General features: G+C 51.9%; 1 protein-coding gene across 1 annotated transcript in view; it reads left to right on the top strand.

Annotated features, from left to right (window-relative positions):
* Window positions 1–1,831: 1,831 nt before the first annotated feature.
* LOC122893909 (cholesterol 24-hydroxylase) overlaps window positions 1,832–19,793 on the top strand; it is a 33,550-nt gene continuing 15,588 nt past the window's right edge. The window contains exons 1-9 of the mRNA XM_044231224.1: window positions 1,832–1,953; window positions 8,439–8,519; window positions 9,060–9,141; window positions 15,148–15,221; window positions 15,678–15,764; window positions 16,689–16,827; window positions 17,574–17,684; window positions 18,502–18,652; window positions 18,862–18,924. Coding sequence (XP_044087159.1) covers window positions 1,832–1,953; window positions 8,439–8,519; window positions 9,060–9,141; window positions 15,148–15,221; window positions 15,678–15,764; window positions 16,689–16,827; window positions 17,574–17,684; window positions 18,502–18,652; window positions 18,862–18,924 — 910 coding nt within the window. The remainder of the gene's footprint in view (window positions 1,954–8,438; window positions 8,520–9,059; window positions 9,142–15,147; window positions 15,222–15,677; window positions 15,765–16,688; window positions 16,828–17,573; window positions 17,685–18,501; window positions 18,653–18,861; window positions 18,925–19,793) is intronic.

Here is a 19,793-nt window from a genome sequence, read left to right as displayed (position 1 = left end):
GGTCACATTGAGCCAGAGGTTACGGGGGTTGAGTGACACACGAGAGACTTAACGCCCACTCCTCTCCTTAGCGCTAGTGGGATGGGGATGGGCTTAGGCTCACAAATGTACCCTGAGGCTACCCCATGCCTGCCTCATGTGACACCCCAGACTGTGCCCAGAGCAGTTTAAGATCTGGCCCTGTCTTCAGAAAACAACGGTCGGGGGTCCTCCCTTCAAATTGCCCCCAGCCCCTGGAGCTTTCACAGCCCAGCAGGGGCTGTCTACCCTGCCCCCCCTCCCCCAAAAGCAGGACCAGCCAGCGGCTGCTTCCCACCGCCACATGGGGGCGCCCCGGCAAGTCAGCGGCTCCCCGCCCCAGCGGCAGATGCGTCTGGCTCCCCGCGCCGCCGTGGACGCCCAGGCTGCGGTGGTCGCGGACAGAATTCCTGTCTCTTCTGGGTCCAGTTCTTAAAGGGTGGCCCTCTCCGTCACCCTGCATCCCACAACCCCCCCACAGTCATGTCCCTGCTGCGGACTGTCCCCGGCTGCGCCTGGGAAGAGGTACAGACCTCGGTTTCCCAGCCCCCAAGCCTCTCCGGGACTGGCCCACGAACGGGGCAGTGGCATGTCCCCTTCTCAGGACCCGGCAGCATCTTTGGGCACCACCCCCCGCCCCCAGCCCCCAGCCCGCTGGAGCTTTATCGGGACTAGGAGCGCGCACAGCCGGCCCTTCCATCCACCGCTCGCGCTCCGGGTGCCCCCGCCCCCCGCTCCCAGTGCGGGAACGAGAACAGAAAGTGCGGCGCTGGGCATCCTCCGCCGTCACACCCGAACGGGCGAGGAGGAGAGGGTTACATAAACGGCACGGAAGTCTCGGTTATTACCTAACAAATACCCTCTGGCCACCGCGGGCACATCTGTCGCCTTCCGTCGCGAGCGACCTCGCGCACCCAGATTTGCGCGCGCTCGGACTCCGGCTCCTGGGGACCCGGGTCACTGCCTCCGACCCGACTCTCCGGGGTCTGGAAGGCTCCGGAGGTGCCGCGACGCGAGGAGGGCCGACCGACTCTGGTCCAGCCGGGCGCTCTTTGCTCGCGCACACGGGCCCCCTCTGCCCCCGGGGTCCTCGCCACCTGGCCCGTGGGCCCTGCAGGGAGACCACGGGCGCTCGGCGGGGGCCGGCCGGGCGGGGGGAACCACTTTGGGGCTGGGGGCTCCAGAGGGCGGCGTGGGAGCGGTCGGCGTAAGACGCGCGTGTGGAGGCTGGGATGGGTTCCCAGGAAGGTTTTAGGGAGAAGGGAGGGGGCCTAGGACCGCGCGCGGAAAACGCCTTTATTTGAGGGCGCCCCGGGGAGCGGAACCAGCCGGCGGGACTTAGCGCGGCCGCCGGGGCAGGAAGCGCGGAGGAATCGGGGTTGCCCAGGACAACGCGTTCTGGGCGGAGCTGCTTGTGGGGATGGAGCTTTTGAGAGGCTGGGGGCGGGGCCTGGGGAGGCGGGGAGGGGGCGGAGCATGGGGGGGTCTGAGCCAGAAACGGCGTTGTGACTGGCGGAAATCCCATGCTCTGGGCGGGGCCTGAGCTGGAGCTGTGTTGGGGTTGGGGCGGGGCTTGGGGAGGGACGGGGGCGGGCCCCGAGAGCGGGGGCTGGAGGCGGAGACGTGGTTGGCGGGGACGGAGCGCCCTGGGAGGGGTCGAACCGGCGGGGGCGGAGCCGAGCGGGAGTAGGCGGTGCTGGGTCGCGCCGGGCCTCGGGCCGAGGCGGCGCGCGGCGCTGACAGCTGAGTCGGCTCGCGGCCTCCCGCCCCCTCGGTGCCCGGCCCCGACCCTGGCCTGGCCTGCCCGGGAGCCATGAGCCCCGGGCTGCTGCTGCTGCTCGGCAGCGCCGTCCTGGTCGCCTTCGGCCTCTGCTGCACCTTCGTGCACCGCGCTCGCAGCCGCTACGAGCACATCCCCGGGCCGCCGCGGCCCAGGTGAGCGGGGGGTGGGGGCGGGGGCCTGGATGGGGCGCTCGAATGGGGGGCCGGGGGACCGCGTCCAAGCCGGCGTCGGGGCCGGGGGTCCAGCCTCGCCGTTGCGCGTGGCCGCTTGGAGACGGCTGCCGGGAGAGGGGCGCTAACTATTCTTAGTAACAAATTACTCACAGCCGCGGCAGCTGCTCGGCGCCCACCGCGCTCTGCTGGGCCCCACAAACGTGATGGCAGCGACAACCCTGTTAGGTAGGCGCTATTGTTACCCCATCGTTCAGACGCGGAGACTGAGGCGCGCGGAGGCAAAGTCACCTGCCCAAGGTCACACAGTTGGTAAGCCTAGATTTAAGCCCGGGTCAGCCTTGCCTCTGAAGTAGGTACTCTTAACTTTAAGACTCGGAACGGGGTCACTCAACCTGGATTGCAACACACTCTACTCTGGTCACATTCCCCTTTGTATTTCTGTCCTGGTATATCCTTTTTGTCTTCTCCTTAGTACTTCCATTCCATCCTTGTCCCCCACCCCCACCCAACTTACCTACCCCCCCCAAAGAGAAGCTTACCTTTCTGAAGCTAAATCAAACGTGTCATTTCTCTGCTCCAAAAGCTTTCCATCACTTTAGAAGGAAATCTAATTCTAGATTAAGTCCACCCTATGGCCAGCAAGGCCCCTGCTGAGCTCTCAGAACCCACTCTGTACTGTTTTCACACCCCCCCCCCCCCCCCCGGGCTTGCTCACTGCTGCCCCTGTCTTTCTGCAACCCCCCTCCTGCAGCTCCAGGGTCTTGCTGTTCCCCATCCACCCTGTGTAAAAGCCCACCTAGCCACAAACTCCTTAAGGGGCCATCACCCCTGAAGTTACCTTCTGTTCACTTGTTGACTGTCTGTTCACCTGTTGACTGTGTCTGTCTCCCCTCCTTTAGAATGTGAGCCCCAGGAGGGCAGGGACGCTGTGTGTTCGCTCGTGTATCCCCAGCACCTGGCACACTGCAGATGCTCAATAAATATTTGTTGAATGAATGAATAAACAATGGTATTAGACACACTTTTTAAAACCTCAGGACATGAACATTCTGGAAGGTGGCCACTTCCAGCCCAAGCCAGATGACATGGCATTGGAAGCCTGAATCTCTATTTGGTGGGTTTGGGAAAGATCTCAGTGGCTGGTGACACAGGGAGGTGATTGTTCTCCCTGCTGGCTCTCTGTCTTCCCAGGTGCCCTCGCCCACTTGGGGTCTTCCTTTTCCCGTGCTTAGCAGCTCTGTCTTCCACGCCACTCAGATGGTTCTTCCCCTCACCTTCCAGGCTTGGCTTCAATGCTAACTCCTCAGGGAGGTCCCACCTGCTTCCATGCCTAAAAATATCATGTTCGTTTTGTAAACTCTATGTCATTGTAAGAGTTGGGTAATTATCTGTGCAACCTCTTGTTAAGTGCCTGTCTTTCCCATAGGCCTGTGTCTGTCTTGTTCACTGCCATGTTCCTGACATCTGGCACAGCCACAGCTGGTACACGCATAGTAGACACTCAATAAACAGTGATTCAAAGTGGGTGGTAGAAATTGCCTACCAGCTCTGTTAGGTACACTGTCACCCTTCCAACTTTTCAAATCAGCCAAGAACAGCTTGGGGTTGAATGAACGTTGGGCTCGTTCTGCTGGGTCTCATCATGACTTGGTCTTCTCGTAAACCCTCGTACTTCCAGCACCGCAGACCTGGTCTAGTCTGTCTTGAGAAGGCAGAACTTAAATCAAGCCCCTTTTGGCCCCTCGCCCATCTCTCTTTTTTTTAAAGTTGCATTTTAAAAATAAAACTGTGCCATAAGATTTACCCTTCTAAAGTGTACAACCAGTGCTTTTTAGTATAGTGACAGTGTTGTTTGATCTTAACTGCTGGTTCCAATAGAAGCCCACTAGTTGTTGTTCCTCATCTCCCCTGACCCTTCATCCCCTGGCCCTAAGCAACCACTAATCTGTTTTGTCTCTAGATTTGTCTGTTTTGCACATTACATATAAATGCAGTCATACAAGATGTGGCCTTTTGTGGCTGGCTTCTTTCACTGAGTACCGTGTTTTCCAGGTTTGTCCGTGTAGTAGTATGTGTCTGTATTTCTTCCCTTTTATGCCTGAATTCTCCCCCAAATCCTACACTGCAGAATCTACGTGTGACCTACAGGTGCGTGTGGGTGGGTGGAGGATAATTATATAATCCTTAATTATATAATTAAATATAATTATAGTTGGGCGCTTTAGTCTAAGGAGTTGAACTGAACGAGGCATATGCAAAAAGATTGGGGATTAACAGTTGTTTGGTGGTCACATATAAAACTGCATTAAATGAAAGTTCTGGAACCTCTTCTAGCACAGATCAGCTGCTTTGCTATTCAAAGGCTGGATCCTCAAACCATGATTGGCAATACCATGACTGGCAAAGAAGTGTACATATCGAGTGTCTAGTACTAACACTTGCCGCTTAGTGCTTCCAGGCTTTGCCAACTTTCAGGCAAGCATCCCTCAGCCTTACAAGGGGCAGCTGCTGTGCTCCCCTGCCCTGCCCATCCTTCTCCTTATTCAGCGGGAGTCACCAGGATGCCCTCTCTTCCAGGATGCCCTCCTGGAGTTCCCCACAGACAACATCCTACTGCAACCCTCCGTGTAACAGCTGAAAACTCAGACCCCACGTTCGGATCCCACACAAATACTTGTGGTTTCTTCATTTTTCTCTCACTGCTCTCAACTTCCTCATCAGCCCCCACTCTCCCGGTAGCGTGGGATGGATGTAAACTTGACAACAAAAAAGTCTCTCTCTTCCAGTTTTTACTTATTTTGGCATCAGTTTTTCAAGGGTGGCTCCTGGGGGGCATCATCTCCCTCTTCCCATTCCTACTTGCCAGGTTGCCCGAGGTGGGGTCTGTTCAACAAATTGCCAGTTGGCTCCTGTGATGGTGGTGACCCTTGCTGGCTCCGTTGGGTGGCACGTCCAAAGGACCTTTGGGTGCCCAGCTGAGCGCTCACCACCCCATTCTGGCAGGAGGCACAGGCATGGCCCCTCACCCTCACTCAGCCATTGTGGGGGCTCCCTTCCTCCCTGGGGCTCGCCTCCCAGTGGGCTCTCCAGACGACCTCTGCTTCTCCACCAGCCAAGACTTTCCTCTGCCCTCAGGAAACGTTGGATTGCCCCAGTGCCAACCACAGTGCTCCAGACCCGGCTGGGAGGGGGATTTTCACCCTCGTCCCCCTCTCCCTGGGCTGCTCCGCCATATCCCGTCTACCCCCAGCCCAGGCCCGGGGCGCTACCATCCTTTCCCCGGCCTTCCCGCGCGGCCTTTGCCTCCCCAGCGCCCCCTGCAGGACCTGGAAGGAACGGATTTTAGTTCCTTTCTTGCGGTGGGGACCCCACGCCACTCTGTCCCCTGGGCCTTCTTGAGGGGTCACCGCCCTTCGTCCCCAGACGGCAGCGGGCCCCAGTGTTCCCAGCGGAGGCTCTCAGACAGGCCTGGGAGGGTGAGGAGGGTCGAGACTCTGTTCTCGCTCCGGCGATTCCAAACAGAACGTTCTCCCGACACGCAGCTAAGGGGAGTGACCACGGATCCTAGATTATTCTGGAAACACAGCCAGTCCTGTGCGATGTCCAGGGTCCGTCTCTCCGTCGGTGGAGCAGAGTGAGTTCACGGCTGCTCACCCGGAGTGCACTTCCGCTGCCCGCGGCCACGCGGCACTTCTTTCCTCACGCATCTGCCCTCCCACTCTCCAAGTGTTCTTGCTTCTTTTCGGTCCCTGCCACCTCCCCCTCCATCCCCGCTCTCAGCCTTTATTCTTGCCTCCTACCTCCTGAGTAAATGGAACAGCCTGGAAGAACTTCCTTCCAGGGCCTCGGGCTGCTGCTGCCCCCTTCCCCGCCCTGGGCCCACGCGCCCTTCCCACCCGGACCTCAGGGCTTGCGGCCAAGGAGAGCCGGCCCCTAAGTTCAGCAACACCCAGCAGCACCCCCGCTGCCATCAGTTTTCCTTGTCTCCTGCATCATTCCCATTTTTATATAACACGTTGTTTAAAAAAAAAGAAAGAAAGAAAGAAAAAAAAGGAAAAAACCACCACCAGTCTCTTCCCTTCCGGTTCCCTCCAACTGCCGCCCCCTGGTTCTGCACCCCCTCAGCAACCCCCTGAGAAGCCCACCTACCTTTGGGCCCCCATTCCTCCTCCTCTTCCTCTCTTGGGCCCGCCACCCGGCCTCTCTGCCCGCCCTGCTCTGGCCGAGGTCCCAGTGACCAGTGACCCCTGTAGCTCCATGCACAAAAACACTTCAGTCCTGGTCTTGCCTGGCCCCAGGGCAGCCTGGGGAAGCGCCCATCCCTTCCCTGTCCTGCTCTCTCTGCAGCCTCCCCCTCCACTCCCCCAGCTCGCCTCCACCCTCCCCAGCAGCTCCCATGCAGTCTCCCTGGTTGGTGGTCCCTTTGCTGCCTGATGGCCTGGCTGAGTCGTTGGGTCTCTTCCCCGTCTACACTCACCCCCGTGGGGTCTGATCCCATTGCCCGGGCTCTAAGGGCTGCCTCTCTGCTGCGGACTGTCACATTCCCATCTGTAGCCTGGCTTCAAGTGCGTACTCACCTGCTGCTTCCCTTAGTAGCTTTCCTCTGCAGACGTGACAGGTTCAGAGCCCAATGCCTAATTTAAACCACTTGTCTCAGGTTGGTCCCCAGGAGCCGATCCTGAGACAAAAATGGAAATGTAAGTTGGTTAGGGGGGGTGATCCTGAGGGGAGCTGGCAATTAGATAGAGAGAGGAGGTCAGAAAGCCAAAAAAGCAAGCTACCTCTGGGAGCAGCTGAGGTGCACCCCCTCCCCGGGGAGCTCTGGGAGCTTACCCCCACCCAGAGGAGGGCACAGGGTCATTGGTGGAGGCTGCCCTGAGGGTGTGGAGCAGGAACTTCTGGCCTGCCCTTCCGGCAGGCAGAGCTGGGCACCCCCCGGCAGAGTCTCCATGCTGGTCCTCAATTACCCAAGGGCAGAGGTGGGCACGATGGGGTCTGCCACCCCCCACCAGCTCCTTTTCAGTCCTCCTCACCTTAGTAAATGGCAGCCCCATTCATCCTTCCGACACTCCGCCCAGGAGACTTGGGTCAGCCCTGACACCACTCTCACACCCACCCCCCCCAGCAAGTCTGCTCGGCTCTTCCTACAATGTACACTAGAAACGGGGCTTCTCGACTGCACGGGTCTGAGCCCTGTCCCCTTTCACAGCCCCTCGCTGGTACCCCTGCCTCCCTTCCTGCCCTCCATCCATCCCATTTACTCCCAGCATAGCAGCTGTGAGTGTGAGCCAATGAAAACCCATCAGACCCTGTCTCTGCTCTGCTCAAAACCCTCCAGTGGCCCCAATTTCAAGGTCAAAGCAAAAGTTTGACAGCTGTCCACAAGGCTATTGGTGATCTGCCCCCTACCTTGGGAAACCTATTCTGTACCACATCTCCCTTAAACACTGTACTCCAGCTTCAACACCCGCCCCCGTTCCTTGAACTTACCAAGTACACTCCTACCTCAGGACCTTTGCACCTGCTATTTCCTTGGTCAGGAATGCTCTTCTCCCAGATACCTGGGCAGCCAAGTCCCTCACTTATGGCAGCTCACATGTTACCTTCTTAAGGGCCATTTCCTGACCTGCCTATAGTAAATGGCAACCTCCCTCCTATCCCTGCCTCTGATTATCCACCCCTCTGATTTTTCTCCCATCACTCTCCTACTGCATATTTACTTACCTATTTGTTTATGTGCTCTCCATCTCCCGCCAGGAGGTGAGTTCTTTGACCCAGAAACCCCATCTGCAGTTTTGTTGTCCATTCTAGATGGTGCAGTCAGTGAGCTTGACTGGAGTAAGTCATGCAGGGGATAGGAAGCACCTTAAAAGTTGCCACAAGCTGACGCCAAACAGACTTGACCACATGCTGGTGATCACACCAGACTTATGCACACACTGCAGACTTAGCATCACCAAACAATCCCCCGGCGAGAAGGACTTTGGGGTGGCCTGGTCCCAACCGTGCCACAGTGAGCAGATGATCACCTCTGTGCCTATGCTGCCGCACCTGTAAGACAGGTTAACAACAGATCTACCTCCCGGCAGTAGGAAAGGTCAGCTGGAATGAGGCGGAGAATGGTGTCCAGCCTGCAGTCAATGTTCAGTGGATGTCTCAAGGTAAATGCGCACAATAATATTGTCCACTTTCCACGTGCCAGCCCCTCGCCCCTGCACCAGGGAGATGGTCACATCCTTCTCTCTCTTCTCTATGGAGACGTCTGGAGCTGGCCAGACCTGACTTTGTGTTCTGCCTTCATTCTTACTGCCCGGTGCCCTGGAGCCAGCACCATACCTCCTCGTGCCTCAGTCCTTCCATCTGCGAAGTGGGCCTAATAACGCCGACCTCACGGGGTCCTGTAGGAAGGGGGGCACTCTTTAACGGTGACTTCTGGTGATCTTAATATTTCCCATTTCTTCTAGTTTCCTTCTAGGACATCTCCCCTACTTTTGGAGAAAGGATGAGGTTTGTGGCCGCGTGCTCCAAGATGTGTTTTTGGATTGGTGGGTCCCAGTTGTCATTTTTTGCCCTTACTCCAAACCAGGTCCCTCATGGGGCACCATCCCCCTGTCCCTCCGGCCAGTGCATACAATCCCCCCTCCCCCGCCAGGTTACTGCTACCCCCAAAGTTCCTCCCCTGAGTGGAGAGGCAGAGGAGGCTGGTTCAGAAGGCAAGCTCTGCCTTTCGCCAGCCGTGCGACCTGAGACCAGCCATCAGACATTCTGAGCCTCAGTTTCTTCATCTGTAAGCTGGGTGGGGGGTGTGACTCGGTAATAGTCAGTGTATGTGGTGGTGTTTTACACTTGCCAAAGCATTTTCAAAGACACGATCTGGCTTGATTCCCAGCAAAGGAGAAGTGTAGCAACCCTATTTCATGGATGTGGAAACGGAGACCCAGTGTGTGTGTTGGGGGGGGGCGTGTGTGACTCAACAGGGAGTCCTAGGATGGGACACCCTGATCCTCCTGCTGGGTGGTGATGGTGACGGTGATATTCACGTCTCCCATAGCTGACAGCCTCCTTTGGGTCATTTTGGTTTCTAGGGCTAAGAAGTATGGCCCTGTCGTGCGGGTCAATGTCTTCCACAAAACCTCGGTCATCGTCACGAGCCCTGAGTCGGTCAAGGTAGGAAGCCGAGTGGTTCCATGGGGAGGGCCCTTCCCTTCCCAGGTTGGGGGCATGAAACTCAGATCCCAGGGACTGCAGGAGATACGTCCTGGAGGCACCAGCATTTGGGCTGGTTTCCCAAGGATCCAGAAACGAGTGGTGTCTTTCTCTCTGACAACCCACCATTTGGGAGCGTGGCCCAGGTGGCGCACACATTTAGCTTGCTCATCTCTTTCAGCCTTGGTTCCTTCATTTTCAAGGTGGGATCTTAACCCCTCTGTCTCCAGGCTAGAATGAGAATGAAAGATCAATTGATTTATTTCACAAATATTTACATAAACATTTATTTACAAAGAAAGGGACAACAGATACCTAAACATGCACTTCTTTATGTACTTCACGATTATGAATCCCTTTAATCCTCACAGGGGGAGAGCCTTTCATTAGCCCCCACGTTAGAGATGAAGAAACAGACAGGGAGTATGGATCAGTCTGTACTATGGACAGGAGGACTCCTGACATGTGGGTACTAAGCACTAAGAATGGCCAGCAGATCATTTACCTTGGAGTTGGCTGAACTGGGTTCAAGTCTGGTGGTTCTGCCAACACTCTGGGCCTCTGTGTCCTCATCTATAAAATAGAGATGATGCTGGAGCTGAAATAACACGTGTGAGTCACCCAGCCCGTGCCTGATACCCAGCAATTGCTCAATAAACGTTGGTGCTTCTGTTCTCACGCTGGGTACTTAGCAGCTGAGCAGAGTGATTCTTGGCAGGAGACGGAGGGTCCAGATCAGGAGAAAAGACTGAACCACCATGGTGTCTCTAAGAGGATGCTGAAAATCATTTTTTAAAATTAATTTCAAATATAGACACAGATTATGCATTTTTAAAGCACTAAAAACCACATGCAAAGAACTTGGTGATGCCCAGCGAGAAAAGTTGAGTGATATATGTTAATATGATGAATGCATTGGTTAGTGTTCAAGTGTTAAGCCAACCTTGCATTCCTGGTCATGATACAATTTACTCATCTTTTGCCAAGAATTTTTTATTTCTATATTTATTATTTTCTTAAAATGCCTTTGTTTGGTTTGGGAATCAGTTTAATAGACCTTGTAAGGGGAGTTGGGAAATGTCCCCTCTCCTCTGTCATCTGAGGGCATTTGTAGGGGGTAATGCTATTTTTTCCCGTGAATGTTTATAATAAGACTCACCAGTGAAGCCATCTGGGCCTGGCATATTCTTTGAAGGAATTGCTTCTTGTTTTGTTTTAATTACTCACTTTCTTTAATTGATTTATGGCCATTCCAATTTTCTGTTTTTCTTGGGTTTAGTAATTCATGTCTTTCAAGACATCTGTCCATTTCATCTAATTGTTAAAATCATTGGTATGAAGTTGTCCTTAATATGTATTGATTAACTTTTTCGTGTCTACTGGCTTTGTGGTGATATCCCTTCTTTCATTCCTGCAAACAGTTATTTGGGTTTTCTCTCTTTTTTTTTAAAAAGATTTTATTTATTTATTTGACAGAGAGAGATTACAAGTAGGCAGAGAGACAGGTAGAGAGAGAAGGAGGAGGAAGCAGGCTCCCTGCTGAGCAGAGAGCCCGATGCGGGACTTGATCCCAGGACCCCGAGATCATGACCTGAACCGAAGGCAGTGGCTTAACCCACTGAGCCACCAAGGCACCCTATTTGGGTTTTCTCTTATTTTCTTCATGAGGGTAGCGGAAGGTTTATTAATTTTATTTATCTTTTCAAAGAACCAGATTTTGGTTTTATTGGATTTCTCCATTGTTTGTCCATTTTCTATTTTATTGATTTCTGATCTTTATTATTTCCTTCCTCTACTCACTTTGGATTTAATTTGTTCTTGTGCAAATTTTTTAAGGTGGAAGATGAGAAATTTGATTCTAGACCTTGTTTCTTTTCTAATATAAATGCTTATAGCTATATATCTCCTTGTAAGTACTACTTTAGCACAAATGTAACATAATTTCAATATGTTGTGCTTTTATTTTCATTTGGTGCAAAACAGTTTCTAACTTCCTTTGTGATTTCTTCTTCGATTCATGGATTATTTAGATTATGTTATTCAATTTCTAAATATTATGGTATTTCCAAATACCTTTTGTTATTAATTTCTAGTTTATTTCCATGAGGCCAGAGAAAATACTCTTCATGATTTCAATTGATCTAAACAAATTGAAGCTTATTTTATGACCTCCCTTATGATCTTCCTTAGTGAATGTTTATAAACACTTAAAAAGCATGTATATTCTGTGATTGTTGAATGGAATATTTTAGAAATGTCAGGAGAAGTTGGTTGGTAGTGTTAGCTGAATCTTCTAAGTCCTCACTGACTTTCTGTATAGTTTTTCTAGCAATTACTTGGAGAGGAATGTCAAACTCTGACCACAATCATGGGTTTTCCTATTTCTGCTTTTGGTTCTATCTATTTTGCTTCATATATTTTGAAGTTTTGTTATTAAGCATGAACATATTTGGGATTGATATGTCCTTGTGATGAATTGATCCTCTTATCTTTAGAAATGTCCCCCTTTATCCTTGGTAATATTCCATTTCTTGAAGGACATTTTGTCTAGTATTAATGTAGCTACTCCAGCTGTCTTCTGCTTAGTGTTGAAGAGTTGATCTTTTTTTTTTAAAGATTTTATTTATTTATTTATTAGAGAAGGGGGGGGAGAGCAAGCACAGGCAGACAGAATGGCAGGCAAAGGGAGAGGGAGAAGCAGGCTCCCTACCAAGCAAGGAGCCCGATGTGGGACTCGATCCCAGGATGCTGGGATCATGACCTGAGCCGAAGGCAGCTGCTTAACCAACTGAGCCACCCAGGCGTCCCAAGAGTTGATCTTTTAACATCCTTTTACTTTTAACCCATTTGGGTTTATATATATACATATATATATATATATATATATATATACATATATATACATATATATATATATATATACATATATATATACATATATACATATATATATATATATATATACATATAAATGTGTGTATGTGTGTATACATATAAAATATGTATATTTTATAATACATAAATAAAAAATATTTTATTTTTTTCACTTGAAAGGGAGAGAGAGAGAGAGAGAGAATGGGAGAGAACAAAGGGAGAGAAGGAGACTCCCCACTGAGCAGAGAGCTCAGTGTAGGACTCAATCCCAGGACTCAATCCTCATGACCTGAGCCAAAGGCAGATGTTTAAGGAGTGAGCCACCAGGTGTCCTTGGGTTTTTATATTTAAAGTGGGTTTCCTATAGATAGCATATAGTTGGATTTTGCTGTTTTACAGTCTGACAATCTCTGCCTTTTAATTGGAGTGCTTAGATTATTCATATTTAATGTAATCATTGATATGGTGAGGTTTAAATCTACCGTACTGTTACTGTTCTCTGTCCTATCTGTTCTTTGTTCTCCTCTCCTCCTTTCCTGCCTTCTTTTGGATTAAGTATGTTTTAGTATTCCATCTTATCTCCATCATTTGCTTATTGGCCCTCTTTCTTTTTCTCTTAGTGGTAGTCCTGGGATTTATAGTATAATCTTTAACTTACATCAGTCTACTGATATACTACTTCATCTCTGTCTACTTTAAAGATTTTCTCTTTATCACTGGTGTCAGAAATTTGATTATGATCTTCCTTGGTGTACTTTTCTTTCTGTTAATGCTCTGTAGGAGTCTTTGAACTTCTTGGATATGTGCGTTCCTTGTGAGTATTTGCAATATTCGTAATAAATGTGTTGAAGTTCCTGTCTGCAAACTCCGTCATCTCTGTTATTTCTAGGTCTGGTTATAGGTAGATTTTTCTGCTCTTTGGCATGTCTAGTGATTTCATGTTGGACCCTGGACATTGTGAGTTGTACATTGTTGAGTGCTCACTTTTGTTTCATTCCTTTGTGAAGTTGAACAGTTCTTGGGCTGTGCAAGCTCTGAGAATAGTTTAGCTTGTAGTTACTCCATATTTCTCCTTTTCCTAGAAGTTGTTTTGAATTCGGTCTTGTGTTCACTATATGCATGTATGGGTCATTCATCCAAAGATTTAGGGGATCCCTGTGCAGATTTCTGCATAGGAGCTCTTCCTATGCATCGTTCCCTTCCCTTGGGTGCTCTGTCTTATCAATTCTAGCCTCCTCTGGCCTGTCTGGATTCTGATTTCTATCTTATCAACTTGGAAAGCCTGCTGGGCTATATTTCAGTTTTATATTTTATTGCCTTTATCTTGAAATTATAAAAAGTTGGCGCAATCTTAGGTTGTAGGGCTCACATCTTTTTTTTTTTTCCTTTTTCTTCTCGTGGGATTCACAATCCTGCACGTCTTTTTGTCTAGTGTCTGAAAACAGGCATTTCATGCATTTTGCCTTTAAAAAATTTTTCTTTTACTGCTTATGGCAAGAGGTCAACTTCCCAGCAGTTATCCCTTAATGTGCAGAAGAGTGCTGTCAGTATGGACACTCAGAGAAGGCACAAAGGTGCTGAGGGTGCCCCATTCACCCCTCATGTTCCAGAACCTAGCTCACTGGGCCTTCAAAGGATCCCCAGCCCCAGGGACAGCAGACATGGGGACCCCCTACTATGGGGACACACGATTGGAGCCTGTGTTGAGGCTGCTGTACCTCAGTGTGGAGACTCCTCAGTTTAGGTTGGGGGGTTAGCACAGACCTTGGGTTATTTAGGGATGTTTGAGAGGGACCTGGGAGTTGAGCCTTTATTGTCATAGGGATGGAAACTGTAGGAGTGGATAGTGACAAAAGTTGGTTTATAAGTGACAGTGTTTTGGGGATGGGGGGCTGGGGTTCTCAGGATATGGCTCATGATCCAAAGTCAGCCATTTTGGGGGTTTTCTTTCCCTGAAAAATTGATATTACACCTGTCTAGGCTCAGCTCCTGGATATCAGCAGTCCCTGGATTAATGTAGAGTAGAGATATCGCCTTGCTTCTTTCCAGTGCCCACGGGATAAAGCTCAGTGAGCCATAAGGCAGACCTCTGGGATCCAGCCCCACTGCTGCCCCTCCCCACTTCTTCCTCTGCCTGAAGGCAGCATGTGGCCTGGGCTTTCTCTGCCTGGATCACAGTCTTCTCTTTCCTCTCTCCCATGGCAAACTGCCTGGATTCAAATCCTAGGTCCGACATTCACCGTGTGTGTGACCTCAGACATTTTAAATCTCAGTTTCTTCATCATATGTAAGATGAGCATAAAAATAGCACCACATCTTCGGGATGCTGGTGTGGCCCTGGCATTTATGGAGCCGCTGCTGTGTCCCAGTGCTTTCAGACTTTTCATGCAGAGTGAATTTACTCTTCACAGCAACCTTCCCAGGCAGGCACTCTTCTTAACCCATCAGGGGAGATGAGGAAGCTGAAGGCAGAGGAGATGAGTAACTTGCCTGTGGTCATAGAGTTAACAAGTGGTAGAGCCAAGATGCTGAGCCTGGGTCCAAATTCAAGCCTGAGCTTTGGCTGTACTGGCTCAAGATCTGTCAGCCAATGTTATTGCTACCATCCAGCTTGCGGTGAGGCAAGTTGAGATCCTTCCTCCAAGAAGCCTTCCTTGACTTCTGTGCCTAGGTTGGCACTAACGATACTGAATCTGTGCTGAGGGTCTCTCCTGTGTCCCAGAAGGCCTCCCTTTGAGCTTCTCCCCTTCCCCATTCTGGTTCTCGCTGCTTTGGAAGATGGTGTGTCCTGAGGTCCATGCATGGGCATGGAATTGAGGACCCCCCCACACACTTTCACTGTTTGGCCACAGGAATATCACTGCACCCCTCTGTGCCCTGCTTTCCTCATACCCAAACAAGATGCTGTTGCTGGAAGGCAGGGTTTCTGGAGAGTTAGGTGAGATTGTGCTAGACGAAGTCCTCACGCCACAGCTGGGACTCAGGTAATGGTGACTGCTGGGGCATTGTTTCCCAAGAGTTCAGAAAACTACTTAGTCCTTTGTAGCCTCTCACGGGTACACGAGCTCATGTTGGCTTTTTGGGGATGTTTAGAAGTTCCTGATGTCCACCAAGTACAACAAGGACTCCAAGATGTACCACGCAATCCAGACTGTGTTTGGTGAGAGGTAAGGCATGAGGAGGGGCTGGGGGAGAGGACGGGAAATTCTCTGGTGGCAGGCAGGGGGGACGCAGGGCCCAGGGCATTGGGCATAGCATGAAGGCCTGAGCCCTGGCTTCCAGCACACAACAGGTGCCCCATATAGTGGCCACCGCTCTTGTCATTGTCACCTTCCTTCTCCTCTTTCCCCTCTGGATAGCGGATGGGCGGGTGGGGGGGTTGTAAGGTTGGGGCACACGACCATCCCATTTCTTATTTATTTTTTGTCGTGGTAAAATTCACAAAAGTCATCATTTTAACCACCTTGGAGTTACAATTCTGTGGCATTTGGTCCAATCACAATATGGTGTAACCATCACCACTGTGTAGCTCCAGAACATTTCCACCATCCCGAAAGGTGATCCCATCCCCATGAAGCCATCGGTCCCCCTTCCCTCCCCATTTCTCCGTTTGTCTCCGGCAGACTCTTTGGCCAAGGCCTGGTGTCGGAATGTGACTATGAGCGCTGGCACAAACAGCGCCGGGTCATGGACCTGGCCTTCAGCCGCAGGTGAGTGTCTCCAAGATGGCGGGCTTTGGGAAGGGGGTGGGTTTCACAGGCGGGGCTTCACCCCAGCTGAAGGGAGAGAGGAGAGGGCATTAGTAGTCAGAGAGAGAGCAAGGCAGGCTGCCAGCGGTGTAGGACTGAACATCACGGAGTGAGCGGCAGTGATGCCTGGGGGTGGGGGTCTCCCCCCCAGGAACTCCGCCACTTAGACCACATCAGTCTTCCTCTGGGTTTTTCATTTTCTTTAATTATAGTTCTCGCTTTGGGCTACATTTTATGTTTTAAATAGCATTTATTGTGGTCCGGTTTCCATACCATACAATTCATCACTTAAAATCGAGTGGGTTTTCGCCTAGTCACAAAATTGTACAACCACCACCACAGTCCATTTTAGGATACATTCATCACCCCAAAAAGCAAGCACTTCCCATTTCCCTTCAGTGGCCTCAGCACCTGGAAACCACTAATCCTCTTTCCGTCTCTGTGGATTTTCGTATTCTAGACATTTCGTATAAAGGGAATCCTACAACATTTCTTTTGGCTTCTTTCACTTAGCATAAGATTTTGGAAGTTCATCCATGCCCAAGCATGATTCAGAATCCCCCCCTTTTAAAAAAGACTTTATCTATTTGATAGAGAGAGAGCAAGCACAAGCAGGGGGAGTGGCAGGCAGAGGGAGAAGCACGTTCCCCACAGAACAGGGAGCCCAATGAGGGACCCGATCCAAGGACCCCAGGACCATGACCCAAGCCAAAGGCAGTCACTCAACCAACTGAGCCACCCAGGTGTCCCAGAATTTCCCTTTTTTATTATCAATTGGAATTCCATTGTATTGGACATACCACATTCTGCTTATCCATTCAGTCAATAGACATAGTTGAGTTGTTTCCAATTTCTTGGCTCCGTCAACGGGTGCTGTTCCCCTAGCTCCTTGGTCAGCTTGATGGAAACGTTCAACGAGAAAGCTGAGCAGCTGGTGGAGATTCTGGAGGCCAAGGCTGATGGGCAGACCCCGGTGTCCATGCAGGATATGCTGACCTGCACCACCATGGACATCCTGGCCAAGGTGATGGGAGGCTGTGGGCCATGGGAGCGGGGTCCGACGTAGGTCAGGGGCTGCTCTTCTCTCCCTCTTCCCTTTCCTGGCATCCTCCCCACCCCGCCTCCTCCTCCACCGGTCAGCCCCTGCTCTGGGCGGGGAGCTTCGTATCTCCTTGAATATTCAACATGCGCTCTCACGAGACCACACCTGCGAACTCATTCTCTGCGAGTGGACCCTGAGAGGTGTGGGGACTGGCCTCTGTTGGGTCAGTGGCAGAAGCTGGACTGGCTCTCACGTCTGCTTGCGTCCCAGCCCAAAGCCTACCTCCCCTTAAGTGCCTGCCCTGGGTCTGGCTTGGCTCTGCACCCTGGCAGGCTCAGCAGTGGCCCAATAACCCCCCCTCCCAGGTAAGGGCAGCTCAGGCAGCTGGAGGGTACGCAGATGGTGAGGGAAGGGTCATTGTCACTCAGTAATTCACTGGGAGGCTGGGTATAGAAGGGACACCAAGGAAGGCTGCATTTCTGGGGAAATGCATCTTGTCAGGGAGGGAAACCAAGTTTGTGGAGTGGCTCCTGTGTGCCATGTGGTCCTCACTGCCTTCCGGGGGGTTGGAATCATTGTGGGTCATCGTAAGGAGTTGATGACATGACACACATAAACCCTTAGCCCTGGGGCCTGGGTCTCTCTAGCTGAGCAGTGCCAGGCTCTGCGCTGGGTTTTCAAGTCTTCCCACCAACCCAGGGATGACCTCTCCCTTCTCTCTCCCCCAGGCAGCTTTTGGGATGGAGACAGGCATGCTGCTGGGTGCCCAGAAGCCTCTGTCCCTGAAGGTGAAACTGATCCTGGAGGGGATTTCTGCATCTCGAAACACTCTGGCGAAGGTACTGCCTGCACCCCCTCCGGTGACTAGCCACCAGAATTGGCGTCCTAGTTTGCTGGAGCACCTCCTCCAGTGACCTTTTTCCAGAATGGGTTTTGAGCACTGGTATGAGCGAAGTGAATCTGTTAGGATTTGCGTACATCTTCTAACATAGAGAATCAAAAGTAAAGTGACTTAAGTAAACTAGGAGTTCATCTTTCTCTCATGTAAAATCATCCTGAAACAGACCATGGAGGATGGCTGTGATAGCGACACAGTGTCTGATGGTCCTGGAATGTTTTGTCTTTCCGTTCCACTGTCTCCAGCACATCAGCTCATTGTTATAAGATGGCTGCTGCAGCTCCAGCTATCACTGCCTTGTTCCAGGCATGAAAGAGGAAGAAGGAGAAAGGTGGTACTTGAGTTGATCCTCAGACAGATGCCCAGGGGCTCTTCCTGTTCCCTGGGACTTCAGCCTCTGAGCTGGGGGTCCCCTGATGCCACCCCATCTTTTCTGCTGTTGATTCTACCTACTCCCCTCTGGCTGTGGCTTCCTCCTTCCTCGCAGTCCTAGCTGCCTCCATCCTTCAGGCATCCCTTCTTATTTTCCAGGCATCTTTCCCATCATATCTAGGGATTTGGTACAGGAAGGGGAAGCCGATGCTTGGGCTCAGCCTGCCATGTTGGTCAAGTCTCCTTGGCGGCTTCCTCTTTGCTATCTTCTCACCTCCCAGGTTGCCAGGGCCGCAGTGGGTTTCTAAAGCCGTTGCAGAGTTGGGGGAGTGGGAGAGGTGGACGCGTGTGCCTGGTCGGCGTCCTGAGTGGGAGCCCCTGTTCAGTTTATGCCAGGGAAGTGGAAGCAGCTCCGCGAGACCCGGGAGAGCATTCGCTTTCTGCGCCAGGTTGGCAAGGACTGGGTCCAGCGCCGCCGGGAGGCCCTGAAGAGGGGGGAGGAAGTACCTGCGGACATCCTCACGCAGATCCTCAAAGGTTCGAGGGCTCCCACATGGGCCTGGAGAGGGCCGGGCGGCAGGGGTGCCCCCATCACGGTGGCTGATCACACTTGACTCCCAGTGTCTCTCTCTGACTTTCGGGGAGAAGGACGTTTGCTTCCTTGCTCAGCTGCAGGGAGAGGGAGGGAGGGGTATGCGTGTAGCGGGTGTCTGCGGCCGGGCCCTGAGACCCTCCTTGTCTTTCAGCTGAAGAGGGGGCCCAGGACGATGAAATCCTGCTGGACAACTTCGTCACCTTCTTCATTGCTGGTCTGTACCTCCAGGGGTGGCCAAAGGCTCAGGACTTTGCAGGAATGGTGGGAACCAGGCATCCCCTAAACCCTGACTTGGGGTGATTTTTCAGGCTGTCTGCGCAGAGTTCAGATGCAGAAGTGAGGGGCTGGGATAGGGGAGCAGAAGTCCTCTCTCTGCTCGGGGAGGTCCAGGAGGCCTTCTTGGTGGCTGCTGACCTGGTGATGGAGCTGTGCACCGTGAGGGGTTGTGAAGCTGCCTTTTTCTTTTTTTTTTTTTTTTTTTTTGACAAAGAGATGCAGTGAGAGAGGGAACACAGAACACAAGCAGTGGGAGAGGGAGAGGGACAAGCAGGCTCCCTGCTGAGCAGGGAGCCTGATGTGGAGCTCGATCCCGGGACCCCAGGATCATGACCTGAGCTGAAGGCAGATGCTTAATGACTGAGCACCCGGGCACCCCGTGAAGCTGCCTATTGGCAGGAGAGCTTGGCCATGTGAGCTCAAGGCTCCGCCCCACTCAGGATTTGTGGGGAGGCCTTCCTTAGACCAGCATAAAAAGATGTGCCAGGCAACTTCATTCCTTTGCTCATCAAATTTTTTTTTTAAGGATTTTATTTATTTGAGACCCAGAGAGAGAGAGAGAGAGAGAAAGCATGAGCAGGGGGAGCAGCAGAGGGAGAGAGGGAAGCAGTCTCCCCACTGAACAGAGAGCCCAACATGGGGCTTGATCCCAGGACCCTGGGATCATGACCTGAGCCAAAGGCAGACGCTTAACCTACTGAACCGCCCAGGTGCCCCAGAAGGAGCTTTTAGGGAGTAAAAACCAGATGCCTGGGAGCAGATGCCGTTTATTGGACTACTCTGGCGGGTGCAGGGGATCTGCGGGTG

Source organism: Neovison vison, chromosome 13 (genome assembly GCF_020171115.1).
Source record: "Neovison vison isolate M4711 chromosome 13, ASM_NN_V1, whole genome shotgun sequence".
Classification (NCBI taxonomy): domain Eukaryota; kingdom Metazoa; phylum Chordata; class Mammalia; order Carnivora; family Mustelidae; genus Neogale; species Neogale vison.
This window is presented reverse-complemented; position numbering and strand designations above follow the sequence as displayed.